At 43.3% G+C, this 15,593-nt stretch overlaps 1 protein-coding gene across 2 annotated transcripts in view; it reads right to left on the reverse strand.

Moving 5' to 3' along the window:
- Positions 1-15,593, reverse strand: part of sptbn1 (spectrin, beta, non-erythrocytic 1) — a 90,476-nt gene that overhangs the window by 45,178 nt on the left and 29,705 nt on the right. For both annotated transcript variants that reach the window (XM_034100366.2, XM_071205669.1), the window contains exons 3-15: positions 13,493-13,666; positions 9,394-9,485; positions 9,052-9,132; positions 7,363-7,478; positions 6,982-7,094; positions 6,319-6,506; positions 5,199-5,316; positions 4,891-5,049; positions 4,397-4,492; positions 4,109-4,315; positions 2,723-2,876; positions 1,493-1,644; positions 596-814 (exon numbers count right to left, since the gene is read on the reverse strand). In XM_034100366.2, coding sequence (XP_033956257.1) covers positions 596-814; positions 1,493-1,644; positions 2,723-2,876; positions 4,109-4,315; positions 4,397-4,492; positions 4,891-5,049; positions 5,199-5,316; positions 6,319-6,506; positions 6,982-7,094; positions 7,363-7,478; positions 9,052-9,132; positions 9,394-9,485; positions 13,493-13,666 — 1,869 coding nt within the window. The remainder of the gene's footprint in view (positions 1-595; positions 815-1,492; positions 1,645-2,722; positions 2,877-4,108; positions 4,316-4,396; positions 4,493-4,890; positions 5,050-5,198; positions 5,317-6,318; positions 6,507-6,981; positions 7,095-7,362; positions 7,479-9,051; positions 9,133-9,393; positions 9,486-13,492; positions 13,667-15,593) is intronic.

The following is a 15,593-nucleotide window of genomic DNA, read 5'->3' on the forward strand; positions in this document are numbered from 1 at the left end:
CAAACCAAATAATGTACATTAGTGCAAGACTGTCCATGGCAGCGTAATCCAGCACCACGCTTTTTTACGCTGCTATGGACCGTCCTGCACTAATGTACATTCTCAAAGATATTGAAGTTACTGTTATTTTTATATCTATTGATTGTTGTGCTTTTATTTAGGTCTTAATGTGTGCATATGTATAAATGTGTCTTTGATTGATATATATTTGTTTTTGTATTCGGGATTGTGGGAAACGGTATTTCGATCTCTCTGTCTGTACACAAACTGAAAGATTGACAAAAAGTTGGCTTTGACTTTGATATGTTCAGCCAGATTTTTTTTTATATATTTTTAGGTAAACAGCAATAAATGTTGTCGTCTTGCTGGCTTCTAGATACCTAGAAAGAACTGCATCTTATAGACTATCAGACACACTGAAACAGAAGATAAAAAGTGTGAAATCAAATTTAAAAAAGATCATATTTTCACCTGGAACTAGTGCTGGTTGCAGGCTAAGGAAAACACCTGAATTCTCGACACTTTTACAGCTAAATCCTTCCAATAATGGACCTCAGATTTTGTTAATATAAAATCCCCGAGCCTCTCTGTGTACCTGGACGTCTTGGATGCGCTCTTTGATCTTGTCGGCTCCGAAGTGGTTGTTGGCCACCAACTCCTCGCCCCCCCGGATGGTCTGCTGCAGGTGGGCCGCGCGCCCGCTCATCTCGTCCTCGAAGGCTTTGTGCTGACTCAGCAGACGCCGCGCTCCCGTCAGATCCTTCCCATAATCCTCGGAGGAGAGGATCTGCTCCTTCTCCCTGATCCATCCCTCCTGCAGGACGCACACAGTCAGGACGCAGTCAGAGCAAAGCACTTTTAAATGGACTATTCCGTCTAATCCACACATCGATGTATCCACAAGCAGCAAAAAGCTTGACTAAAGTTTGGTTGAGTCTTTACTCAAACAAAAGGTATCAAACACATTTTCAAAGGTCAAAGAACTATGTTGCTCCGTGATTCTTTTCTCCTCCTCTTAGCAGTCGGCGACAGTATGACGTACATTTTACGACAGCTGGTTTAAATAAATTATATAATAATAACAAAGGATTACAATGTTCAAATATATCTATATACTAGGGATGGGAATGATTAATCGACTATTCGAATATGAGTTTTGAATATTTGTATTGTATTGGAATTATAATTATTTTTTTTAGGAGGGGTGCTGGAGAAGTTGATTACATATTATCAAATGGATTAATTAAATGTATACGACAGTGCCATTTTAAATAAGAAAAATATCAAAGAAAACTTGGTTTGGTTTCTATATTTATTTGAAAATGTATTATTAAAACTTTGTGTATTTTTTTTTTTTTGGGGGTTAAATATTCGAATATTAATGTGCTTTCAAATTCCCATCCCTACCATAAACACACATAATATATCAAATGATAGATTTTAACATATGGATCCTACAACTATCAATACTTATATCAAAAGTTATACTAACCTCTTCGGCCATCTCCCAGAAGAACTTCCAGAGGCGGCGCGACTCGTCGAGCCGAGCCCTCCGCTCCGACGCCAGCTGACTCAGCTCCTGGTAGCAGAAGTCCATGTGAGCCACTCGATCCCTGATGATCTGAGGGTCGCACGGCTTATAGCCTGAGGAGGGGAGGAAGAGGAGGGTTAGGAGGAAGACGAGGAGGAGGAAGAGGTGGAGGACAAGGAGGAGAAAGGAAGAAGGAAAAAGGGAGGAAACAGAGAGGGCGATGAAGAGGATTTGGATAAAGAAAAATAAGTAGGAAGAGGAAGAAGGAGAAAGAAAATAAAAATGTATAACAAGGAGAGAGCAGGCAAAGAGGAAGAGGAGAAGGAGGAGGATGAAGATGAGAATAACAAACAAAAACGGAGAGGTTCATTCAGTAGAGAGAATAACATACTAAGATGTCTCTCAATACAATTCATTTATTGCTTTATTGAATGTCAGGTGAACAATATTGCCAAAGCGTCAAAGATAATACAATTCAAGAGTGAAATGATAAGAAAAAAGAGAATACAATTCATTCATTAAACAATTTACAACAATATATTATTACAAAACCGCAGGTATCAAATCTAAAAAGAAACGTGTCAGTCTGTCTGTCAGTCTGTCTGTCTGTCTGTCTGCCTGTCTGTCTGTCTGTCTGTCTGTCTGTCTGTCTGTCTGTCTGTCTGTCTGTCTGTCTGCCTGTCTGCCTGTCTGCCTGTCTGTCTGTCTGTCTGTCTGTCTGTCTGTCTGCCTGCCTGTCTGTCTGTCTGTCTGTCTGTCTGTCTGTCTGTCTGTCTGTCTGTCTGTCTGCCTGTCTGTCAGTCTGTCAGTCTGTCTGTCTGTCTGCCTGTCTGTCTGTCTGCCTGTCTGTCTGTCTGTCTGTCTGTCTGCCTGTCTGCCTGTCTGTCTGCCTGTCTGTCTGTCTGTCTGTCTGTCTGTCTGTCTGTCTGTCTGTCTGCCTGTCTGTCTGTCTGTCTGTCTGTCTGTCTGTCTGTCTGTCTGTCTGCCTGTCTGTCAGTCTGTCTGCCTGTCTGTCAGTCTGTCTGTCTGTCTGTCTGTCTGTCTGTCTGCCTGTCTGTCTGTCTGTCTGTCTGTCTGCCTGTCTGTCTGTCTGTCTGTCTGCCTGTCTGTCTGTCTGTCTGTCTGTCTGTCTGCCTGTCTGTCTGTCAGTCTGTCAGTCTGTCAGTCTGTCTGTCACTCTCTCTGCCTCACCCTCCATGTCGTCGGCGAACTTCTGCGCGTTGCGGTTGACGGTCTTCACGCGGTCGGCCTGGATGGAGATGTCGGCCTCCACCAGAGCGTGTTTCTGCAGCAGGTCCTCCACCCCCAGGAGGTGCTTCCCGTAGTCCTGGGAGAGGAGCAGCATCTGCGGGGGGGGGGGGGGGGGGGGGGGGGGGGTCAACACAAGATACATTACAAGAGCACTTACTAGAAACTATGAAGATCGTGGAGTGCACGTTACAGACATTCACTGGATCAGACGTTCAATAGAGAAACGTCTAAATCCAACAGAAGATACAAATCATATTCTATTACATGTATAGACTTTTTATTTCGTGTTTTATTATAAATGTTGCATCGTTGGAGGAGCTCAGGTCAATGTCGTAGCTCTGTGACGATAAAACCTTTGAGTCTTGAATCGAGAAGGGGCTTTTCCCCCAAAACCAGTATCAAGCTCAAATCTAAATCATTCCTAACTGTGGAGGATGATGTGTATTCAGGGAGTACACCCAGTCTCATCACTTTTCTTTATCAAGACTGCAAGGAAATGGGTATTAATAATTGGTACTTTGAAAAGTCACGTGAAGAGCCTTCTCTCCGTTGCTGCACCCGCCCTCTGGAACTCACTACCCCAGTCCATCAGATTCTTTCAAAACATCACTCAAAACCCACCTGTTCAACACTGCATTCAATCTCTGACCCCCCCCCTATTTTCTGTTCTGTTTATCTCTTGTTGTATTTTTTGTTTATTCTCAGTCAAAGCCTCTTTGAGTTTCTAGAAAAGCGCGATACAAGTCTCATGTATTATTATTATTATTTGGATACCTGAAAACGAGTGTGTAGATTGTAATATTGTAAAATGAAACTTAATCTCCCAATAGGCCGGATATGGACGCCATGCTAAGCTCATTGCTAGCTAGGGTCGGTCTTGGCGTTTTGTTCTTTTTTTGGTTGTCATATTTCGATGTTAGGCGAGATTATATTATTATTCACTTGGTATGAAATTAAAGCAGAGTCATGGGCTTCGAAAATGTTTGGGAGCGAGACTCAACGTGTGTCTACTCCATCCTATCAAACCGGAAGTCCAAGATGCAACTTAACAGTTTCAGGTAACTATGGTAACCGAGTGTCCTCTTTATATCCCCCCCCGCTGTCACCACATAGACATGATATTTAGACAAGGTGTCAATCTTTATCCTGCAGACTAGAAAAATAACGGTCTACCATCCAATAAATAGTTTTGACCATAAAACTATACAGATTCTTTTTATTAGACATTGTCATACAGATGTCGGACAAGCAAATATATTTAGGTAACTGTTGTTTACATCACCCCCCCTTTCGCCTCATATTATAGATATCCCCTCCCCCACGTACCTTCATCTCGTCCATCCAGTCCATGATGTAGAGCATCTCCTGGAAGACCCTCTGCAGCCCGAGGTTCATCTCGAGCCGCAGCCGGCGGGCCTTCAGCAGCTCCAGCAGATACTCCCACAGCCGGATCACGTTGTCCTTCCTGGCCGTGATGCGTTTGATGTCGTGGTAATTCTCACTCTCCATCTCCCTCGCCACCGAGATCACCGCCTGTAGGGGAGGAGACAGACTGTGTTTAGTTTTGAGTTCTTACACTGATAAATAAGAGAGAAATGGATGTTGAATTCTGACCTCAACTCGCTCCTCGTAGGCGGTGATGTCTGTTTCTATGGCTTCATGTTTCTTTGTGGCAGCTTCTACCGCCTGCAGGTCAAATCCAAAGTTATCCTGGAGGAGCAGAGGGAAAAGGAGACAAGGTGAGGAGAGGAAACAGGGAAGGAGAAAAAAATGAAACAAGGGAAAAGGAGACAAGAAAATAAAAAGGCAAGATGACAACATTGGGAAAGAGGAGAAGAGAGTGGAAAGGAGACAAGGATAAAGGACACAAGGACACGAGAGCAAGAAAAGGAGACAATAAGAGGAAAGAGAAATGTAGACAAGCAGGAAAAAAGGAGATAAGGAGAGAAGGAAGGAAGGCAAACAAGGAGAGGAGAGGAGATGAAAGAGGAAAGGAAACAAGTTAGGAGAGCAGGATACAAAGGAAGGTGAAGGTAACATGTTATAGGTGTTGTGCCTTACAGTATTAATGGCATGTGTTCATTATAGTGAGATAATGTGTGAGCTACCTGTGAGACGAGCCTCTGGTTCTCGCTCAGCCACGTCTCTCTCATGGCGGCTTTGCGGTCGAAGCGTCTGGCGAGCTGCTCCAGTTTCTCCTGGCGAATCAGCTCCGTCCGCAGGGCCAGCTCCCGCTCGTGCTCCGCCTTCTCCAGACGCTCCCACGCCTAAAACAAACGCACCCAACACCAGCAAACAATATTAAAACACTCGGGTTCTGAAAGTCACATCTTTAGGTAAAATGAATGATATCTTGTTGACACTAAAAGTAGGGAATGTTTCTTGTATCCATGATGGATTTAATTGATCGAATGACCTTGTTGATGTCGGAGATGAGTTTCCCCTCTCGAGGAGTGTACACCTTCTGGTTGTTGGCTCTCATTTTACTCTGGATGGTGAACAGAAGAACCTCCAGGTTTCCTTTCTCTGTGAACCTGCGCAAACACACATATGTTCAAGTTCCAGACATGATGTGGTTCAACTAAATAACTACATCATGAGAAAACCGGTTGCACTAAAAGGATGTCCGATACAACATAAACCCAAACAACACAATTATATTTTACTAAATATTATTAGAGGCAAGATGTTAGTCATAAACTGTCATGTGTGATGTTTATGTTTCAGGAGATCAACAAACAAACAACAAGTTCTGTGTGTCTGTGTTTATGTGTGTCTGTTTGTGTGTGTGTCTGTTTGTGTGTGTGTATGTGTGTCTGTTTGCGTGTGTGTGTGTGTGTGTGTCTGTATGTCTGTGTGTGTGTCTGTGTGTGTCTGTATGTTATATTATGTATGTGTGTGGTGTGTGTGTGTATGTTATATGGTGTGTGTGTCTGTTTTGTGTGTGTGGGTGTGTGTGTGTGTGTGTGTGTGTGTGTGTGTGTGTGTGTGTGTGTATGTGTGTCTGTGTGTGTGTGTATTGTATATATAGTGTAGAATGTGTGGTGTGGTGTGGTGTGTAATGTAATATGAGGTGTGTGTGTGTCTGTTGTGTGTGTGTGTTGTGTGTGTTGTGTGTGTGTGTGTGTGTATGGTTGTGTGTGTATGGTTGTGTGTATGTATATCTCTCTTCGCAGTCTCTCTGTCTCTGATGTGCTGTGGCTATCTCGCCGTCTACCTTCTCTCGTTGTGATGTGTCTCTCTACTTCGCTCTCTCTCTCTCTCGCATTGTGTGTGGTGTCTCTCTCTCTCTCTCTCTCTCTCTCTCTGTGTGTGTTGTCTCTCTCTTCTCTCTCTCTCTGTGTCGTGTGTCTCTCTCTCTCTCTCTCCTTTTCTTTTATATCTATGTGTATATATATACACATATATATACACATATATGTGTGTGTGTGTGTGTGTGTGTGTGGTGTGTGTGTGTGTGGTGTGTGTGTGGTGTGTGTGTGTGTGTGTGTGTGTGTGTGTGTGTGTGTGTGAGTGAGTGAGTGAGAGAGACTGACTTCGGGGGCTTCTCGGCGGTCCGGTAGGTGTTGAAGGCCTGCAGCTGCTGCTGGACGCCCACCAGAGAGTTGGCGAACTTCCTGTTGTTGAGGATGATGACGGTCTGCTCGCACCACTCCAGCAGGTCCGAGGCCAGAGACTCGTACTTCTCCACCATCTTCTCCGTCTCGATGGCGTTGTCCAGAACCTGCAGAGACCAGGAGACATGTTGGAACAACTCAAGACCGCATGCTCCTTTAATACAAGCTTTTTAAACAGATAGTTCCTTTCCTTCTCCTTTCCATGCCCGCATGTTGTTCCCCGCATTTCAACTTGAATGTAACAAATAGTTTTGCACACTTTCATTATATTGTATTGGTTAATAGAATGGTGTTTTATGTTGTATTTCAATATTTGGTTATTTTTCATATTGTTTATTGAGCAGAGGACACAAAAGCCCGGAGGCTCCTGTTGGGAAATTCCAGTTTCTTTATTTGGAATAAAATAACAAAAACAAACTCATGGCATCCACATGTGATGTAAAGAAGCTACTTTGCACACATAATGTCAAAGCGGTGACCTACTGCTTACCCACGACCTTCAGAGCCGTCCGACAAAATCATTTCTCAATTCCCATCGTATCTAAGAACACATCTGGGGGGGGGGGGGGGGGGGGGGGTTACCTTTCCGATCCTCTTCCCCTCCACCTTCAGCGCCTTCATCTTGGAGAAGTAGTGGTAGTAGGTCACCACGTACGTGATGATGGACTTCTCATCAGGGTGGTCCACGCTGATGTCTGCACACACAGAACTGAGGTCAGAGTGCATACTGTGTGTGTGTGTGTGTGTGTGTGTGTGTGTGTGTGTGTGTGTGTGACAGTTTGACTTATTTTTGTAGGTTTATTGATTTTCCTTTGGCGTGCCAGTCAGGTCTCTCTCCCGACATTTAAGATGTGTAGTCACAGTTGGTGGGCGTTACCGTGAGTGACTACCAGTGTTTACATTTCTGGTTGTTACAGTTTGTTTGTGTTTCTGTGTATGTGTGTGTGTGTGTGTGTGTGTTACCCTCGGCGTCCAGCAGCTTGTAGAGGCCCAGGTGTTGCTCGCCCAGGTTGAAGGCATTCTGCAGGTTGTGGTGAGCGTTTGATTTCTTCAGCTTGTCAAAGTCGATCAGGTCGGGTCTGAAGACAAGAAATGAGAAAACAAACAATTAAAAGGATGCGTAACGAAACTAAACACTGAAAGGCCTGAACCCCAAGCAGGAGGACTTTTAAATGATTATTTGTTTAAGTTTGGTTGACTGATTGAACTCTTATTAACTAGATATGTTTTAAAGTCAGTCAATTTGTATTTATTTTCTTCTGGGATTAAATTATCTCAGTTTTGCTTTTCTAATTCAGATATCTATGATCTGGAATCCTTACAATGAGGAGATGTGAGACTAATATGCAGCGGGACTATTCTTCTGTGTTTATAAAGAAACCCTTAAATGATCAATTATCCCCGAAGAGGAGTGTCTCAGGACTCGTAAAATACGACATTAGTTTCAGTAAATCAATCTTTAATTTCTGTTCTCTGCTGTGTGACTCCTCTGTTATTTAGTGACGTGTGCAAAAAGACGTGCTGTGGTTGGAGTCTGCTGAGCGATCAGCTGAGACTGACTTATTAAAGAGCAGACCGTCTGCAGAGGGCATGAGGAATGACGTGATGTCGAAGAAGGGTTTGTGGATAAATACATTCTTCTTTCACGTGAATAAAACCGTTTTCAAATAGTTCTCATGTCAGAACGAAAAGTAGGGCGGGACGATTTGGAAAATAGATCCAATTACTGTATGATGTGTGCTGTTTTTCTGACTGATATTGCAAAGGTTGATATGGTGACTGATATTAATGAGAAATGTAATCTTTACATCATTATTCTTCACAGAAAAAATTAAGTAAGTATGAGAAATATTGGTGTCTTGCATACTAACGGCGCTTTTCCACTGCACGGCTTAGTACGGTATAGTTAGGCCTTGGTAGGCCAGGCTCACTTTATGCTGCGTTTCCATTACAGTTTAGGAACTGGGGCAGTAACTATAGTAACGCAGTGTAGGCGGAGCCGTGACGTCATCTTCAATGCGAAACACAAAACCAACATCAGCCAGCCGTTAGCTCTTAGCACTCAGAGCTCACAGCTCCTCATATCTGATCAGAAACTAGAAGTGAAACAAGTACAAACCACAGACTGCCTGTGTCATGGCGAATACAGTCGCTGCTTTATTTATGTCTGTAGGCCGTTGCTGTGAGTGTGGACGGTCGGAGCATATATAACGTTAGCTTAGCCGATCTCCATTTAGAAAACACGCATTTTAAAAAGTGTTTCTCTGCCGTCTGTCTGCAGACTTGTCAAAGCATTAATTCATGGTTTTTACTAACCGGTATCAGTGTGTTGTTCTTCGGCATCATTTTGAAACGTGTATTACAATTAGATCACGGTCAAAAATGTTCATTTTGTTGTAGTTGCCAGCGATTCTCTCACTAGTTTAGCATACTCAGCCCGGTTGTTGGCCCGGAAAGAACCTGGATTTTGGAGAGCCAGAAAACTGTGAAAAAGTACCCGTTAGCTGGAACTACCCCAAGTGGAAACGGGCACGGCACGCTTAAACCGAGCTCCGCGCTGTAGTGGAAATGCGCCATAAGTGAGCTTGGTGACTGCCTTGCCCGTATCTGTAAAGATATATAAAATAATAAAAGCCATGAATGAGCTCGTACCTGTGTTTGTGGATGAGGGCGTTGAAGGCCATGCCGTCTCTCCAGCTGGTGCTGAAGTTGTGGATGTTGACGTTTGGATACCTGCACACGAAGAGGAGCACTTCATTAAATGGAACACTGTTCTACATTTCCACATCCCATCATTTAGAATAACTGATCTAGTGGGAGCATCACTGCCGGACGGTAATAGCCTCAACGCTGCAGAGCACACAGGACAACAGCTACAAAGACTGAGTACAGATCTGTTCAATGTGTGACTTCTTGCAGATGAAAAGAGGCAGCAGGGCTGATGGGAAATGTAGTCTCAATATTGATTTTCACAAACTGGTTTTTAACTCTCACCCTGCGGTCTTCATCTGACACCAGAGCAGCAGAGCATCTTTAGCAGACTTCTTCTCCTTGTTGTCCTCCGTCTCCACGCTGATGTCCTGGATCTGAGACGCACAGATACACACAGTGAGCACAACAGAGAACATGTAGAGACTTAAAGGAGAAAGACGTCCAGCTTTTGGAAAAAGATGCAGCTTTTCATATCATACATTTGGAGAAACTTAACAGAAGAGTTATATATATTTTTTAATTGTCTTTTGAGACGCTAAAGATGAAAACATGTTTTATTTAAAGCATTTGAAGAATAATTGAATGCATTTAAGGTGCGTTTTGTTTTACATTCTATTCATATTATTTAGTTATAGTAATTACATCTTCCCTCGTTACAGACTTGAATGCACATTCTAGATGCAATTATATTTGTCCATCCATGGATAAAAGCTCACTTTATATATTACAACATTTCATCAAAATAGTCATAAACATAATTATTTGACACCAAAACATTATGCATAAAGCATTCAGATCCCCGCTGCGGTTGCACATTATTTTAAATGTTGGTTGTGTTTGTGATAAAGGTTTTAATGGTGCAGAGATTAAGAGAGTGCACGGTGATCCCTGCAGCATGACGTCTTCCCCTCGTGCACACGCCGACATGATGCGTTCACCGTCTGTCCTCACCGTCACTCTGTCCTGACATCAACACACATCTGCACTTCCATACTTGTGAGGATGCAAACACTTTCCAAACATGTCCTCACTTTCTAAAAAGGTCCAGACTCTCAAGAAATGTCCACATTTTTCAAACATTTAAATTAAAATAACCTTATTTATGAAAAAGGTGCACACTTTGGAAACATGTCCTCACTCTAGAAACCCTACTATATCTTACTTTTTGCAAATGTCAATTGTTCCAAAATGAATTTGCTTTATAGATTTACCTTTCAGATGATGTCATCAGCAAGACCAGCCTCAACGCCTTCAAACTTAACAATTCTCAATTTTAAAACTATCTTAAGCTCTAACAAAAAGTCCCTTCAAATATAGTACTAGAGTACACACACACACACACACACACACATACACACACACACACACACACACACACACACACACACCCACCCCCCCTCACCTTCATTGATAGCGTCCATCAGTTTCAGCCTGACAAAAGCATGAGCCTCGACCGAGCCACAATCAGCATCAACACCACCAATGCATATTACATATAACACACACACTAACACACACACGTACAGAAGCAAGCACATGCACTAGCGCACAAACAAACACACTTAACGCACACACTGTGGTCCTGCTGTCAATCGGCTCCATGTCATCCACTCCAGGAATTAAATCCACTAAAAAGAGTTTTTTTTAATCCTTATGGCTTATAAAAGCTAAATCCTTTCCACCCAACTGTTCTCTGCCCTGATGACGTCATCCTCACCGAGATACACAACCACACACCCACACAACCACACACCCACACACCCACACACAGTGTAAGGTAGAGTGTGACACTAAAGACACACAGTGAAACAGTGGGATGACAGTCTCCTGAGCAGGGCTGCCATGCCTTTGAAGCAGATGAAGGCCTTCAAGGACTCAACAAAGCCAAAACTAAATAAAAATGTTTAGCACTATAATACGTGTTTTGCATATTCAAAGCTAAAGTACTTGAAGGTTTTCTTCTGATTGTTTGAACTGTGAAATATAATTTAGGATTATTCAATTCTTTAGCAATAATCGCTTTCAGGATGAAACATTTTAATTAAAGGTCCCCTAATATACTGTTTCTCATCAATTTATCACAGGTCTCAGATATATACAGAGCCTGTCTCTGATTGGCTGAAACACCAAACGCATCATAGCAGCATTACCCACAAGTGGCCACAATCTGATCAGCTCATTTTCAGACAGGTTTTTATAGAAATGGATCAAAAAGAGAGAGAATCTTTGTTCCTGAAACTTTCAGAGTCTCTTTCCACAGAGGGGACCCATGTTGATGTAGAAGAGACATGAAGAAGAGGGGAGACATGTTGATGTAGAAGAGACATGAAGAAGAGGGGACACATGTTGATGTAGAAGAGACATGAAGAAGAGAGGACACATGTTGATGTAGAAGAGACATGAAGAAGAGAGGACACATGTTGATGTAGAAGAGACATGAAGAAGAGGGGACACATGTTGATGTAGAAGAGACATGAAGAAGAGGGGACACATGTTGATGTAGAAGAGACATGAAGAAGAGGGGACCCATGTTGATGTAGAAGAGACATGAAGAAGAGGGGAGACATGTTGATGTAGAAGAGACATGAAGAAGAGGGGACACATGTTGATGTAGAAGAGACATGAAGAAGAGGGGGACACATGTTGATGTAGAAGAGACATGAAGAAGAGGGGACACATGTTGATGTAGAAGAGACATGAAGAAGAGGGGACACATGTTGATGTGGAAGAGACACGAAGAAGAGGGGACACATGTTGATGTAGAAGAGACACGAAGAAGAGGGGACACATGTTGATGTAGAAGAGACATGAAGAAGAGGGGACACATGTTGATGTAGAAGAGACATGAAGAAGAGGGGACACATGTTGATGTAGAAGAGACATGAAGAAGAGGGGACACATGTTGATGTAGAAGAGACATGAAGAAGAGGGGACACATGTTGATGTAGAAGAGACATGAAGAAGAGGGGACACATGTTGATGTGGAAGAGACACGAAGAAGAGGGGACACATGTTGATGTAGAAGAGACACGAAGAAGAGGGGACACATGTTGATGTAGAAGAGACATGAAGAAGAGGGGACACATGTTGATGTAGAAGAGACATGAAGAAGAGGGGACACATGTTGATGTAGAAGAGACATGAAGAAGAGGGGGACACATGTTGATGTAGAAGAGACATGAAGAAGAGGGGACACATGTTGATGTAGAAGAGACATGAAGAAGAGGGGACACATGTTGATGTAGAAGAGCATGGAGAAGAGGGGACACATGTTGATGTAGAAGAGACATGAAGAAGAGGGGACACATGCTGATGTAGAAGAGACATGGAGAAGAGGGGACACATGTTGATGTAGAAGAGGACATGAAGAAGAGGGGACACATGTTGATGTAGAAGAGACATGAAGAAGAGGGGACACATGTTGATGTAGACGAGACATGAAGAAGAGGGGACACATGTTGATGTAGAAGAGACATGAAGAAGAGGGGACACATGTTGATGTAGAAGAGACATGAAGAGAGGGGACACATGTTGATGTAGAAGAGACATGACGAAGAGGGACACATGCTGATGTAGAAGAGACATGAAGAAGAGGGGACACATGTTGATGTAGAAGAGACATGAGAAGAGGGGACACATGTTGATGTAGAAGAGACATGAAGAAGAGGGGACACATGTTGATGTAGAAGAGACATGAAGAAGAGGGGACACATGTTGATGTAGAAGAGACATGAAGAAGAGGGGACACATGTTTGATGTAGAAGAGACATGAAGAAGAGGGGACACATGTTGATGTAGAAGAGACATGGAGAAGAGGGGACACATGTTGATGTAGAAGAGACATGAAGAAGAGGGGACACATGTTGATGTAGAAGAGACATGAAGAAGAGGGGACACATGTTGATGTAGAAGAGACATGAAGAAGAGGGGACACATGTTGATGTAGAAGAGACATGACGAAGAGGGGACACATGCTGATGTAGAAGAGACCTGGAGAAGAGGAGACACATGTTGATGTAGAAGAGACATGGAGAAGAGGGGACACATGTAGATGTAGAAGAGACATGAAGAAGAGAGGACACATCTTGATGTAGAAGAGACATGGAGAAGAGAGGACACATGTTGATGTAGAAGAGACATGAAGAAGAGGGGACACATGTTGATGTAGAAGAGACATGAAGAAGAGGGGACACATGTTGATGTAGAAGAGACATGAAGAAGAGGGGACACATGTTGATGTAGAAGAGACATGAAGAAGAGGGGACACATGTTGATGTAGAAGAGACATGAAGAAGAGGGGACACATGTTGATGTAGAAGAGACATGAAGAAGAGGGGACACATGTTGGACGCTCTCTGCGGCGGTGGCTGTGCGACGTTACCTGGAAGCGCAGGATGATGGTCCAGATGAGGCCGAGCACCAGGCGGTGGTTCCCGTCCACGATGTCGTGAGAGCCCATGTTCTCCAGGTGAACCCGCTGCTCCTTCAGGAACTGCAGCGCTTTGTCCACGTTCTCCAGGCAGTGGATTCGCATCCTGCCTTTGGTGGGCTTGGGCTGAAACAAAAACACAAGAGGAACATTTAGCATTATTAATAAAACACGTAAGATGACCTGGAGGCAGCATTTCTTGTTGTGGTTCGGGAGTCTCCTGATGCAGAAGCACAATTACACTTTTCATTGGGTCCAACGTTGAGTAAGAGTGCTTTTTATAACGTCCCTTTAACTAAACAATATCACTAAATCATAACTGAAATATAAACATCCCTAAACTGGGAATCAGTTGTTAATATTAGAGCAATAAATAACTCCAAGTAACAAACGTTCACATAAATATTAACAACACTACGGCCACACACTGATCCAACATCCAAATATGTTTTTTCTGCACAAAAACAACCGGGTTAGTAGGAAGTACCGGATTCATGAATGTCGGACTAACACATTGTGGGTTTTGGAGTTGTATGGGCTTTGTAGAACAAATATAGAACATAAAAGCTTGTACCGTACTTTTCGGACTATAAGCCGCGACTTTTTTCCCCATTTTCTTTGTACAGCTAACGGCCACTAGGGAACCTCCTACATCTATGGATTTTACAGGTACAATTAACCACCTTTAACTCTATGGGCTCTAGGACCGGTCCGCGCCCGCCACCTTTAAGGGGCGGGGCTCCAGCAGGAAAAGCTGGAGGCCGGAAAAGAGTGAGACAGGTCGCGCACCAAAGTCAAAGTGGAACCGAGAGACAGAACGAGAGCAAGACAGACGGACAATTTAGCTGCTGCGGCTTATATGCAGGTGCGCTTTATAGTCCGAAAAGTACGGTACATTACTTTTGAGTTAAAAAGGAAATGTCATGAACAACAATATCCCATAAAAGCTTCCTCTGCCGTGAGGGCAGATTCCTCGGCTGCTCCTGGAGGCGTTTTGGCTCCAGACAAACCCTCAACGTTACTCAATGACTTCTTTCACAACACTACACCCCCCCACTGTTATTCTCTGCATTCATCCAGATCACCACTCCACTATCACTGCCAGCTTATTATAACTAAATATCCGTCTTTCTCTCTCTTTCCCTCTGCTGGTCATTTGTCTTTCCCTCACTTCCTCCTCCAATGTGCCGCTGGCTCTCTGCTCTGACAGAAAGCATTCAAAAACTGTAAAAATAAAGCGGACTAAATAAATGATATTTCATGTGATTGTGAAACAGTTAAGTCATTTCCTGGCTGGCTGTGTTTTGCGTCTGTGTGTTTGACAGCTCGTGAAAAGACCGGACGATGCAGGGAGAAGAGGCTGGAGGGACGCCAGGAAGACAAGAGGGAGAAGAAGGAGACATAACTGACCTCAAGATATTTATTACACCACATTTTTCTTATATTTCTAGCAGTACATAAAAGGTTTTCCTGGTATTATTTTGAGTAAATCAATACGCAGAAAACAAGAAAAAAGTGACGGTTTATTTAGTCCTAATGTGAGCTTCCTAGAAATGTGTTTGACTGAAACTCGATAAACAAATCCCTCCTGCAGCCCGCCGTCACGATAGCCCTTTTAAGAAGTCTCCTAACACAGAAACATGTCCTATCCAACACGACCGCCTGCAGCAGCCAGGAGACAATGTTTAAAGTTGTTTTAAATACTTTTGTGTGGAAACTAGATGCTTAAAAAAAACCTTTTTTAAAAGCAACTAATTCTACGCACAGGTGGAAGCTCAGTATTTCTCTTAATGCATAATCCAGCAATGTGGTACAAAGCCCAGTTACTGTTGATACAAGTGAAGTGAACGCACTGAGGTACACAGGTGGAGGTGAGTCCTGTTAATGAATACGAGTCATAAGGGCTGTGGTCAAACAACCAGATAAGAAGAGTGTGTGTGTGTGTGAGAGAGAGAGAGAGAGAGAGAGTGTGTGTGTGTGAGTGTGTGTGTGTGTGTGTGTGTGTGTGTGTGTGTGTGTGAGAGAGAGAGTGTGTCTTTGTGGGAGTGTGTGT

Source organism: Pseudochaenichthys georgianus, chromosome 15, assembly GCF_902827115.2.
Source record: "Pseudochaenichthys georgianus chromosome 15, fPseGeo1.2, whole genome shotgun sequence".
NCBI classification, from domain to species: Eukaryota; Metazoa; Chordata; class Actinopteri; order Perciformes; family Channichthyidae; genus Pseudochaenichthys; species Pseudochaenichthys georgianus.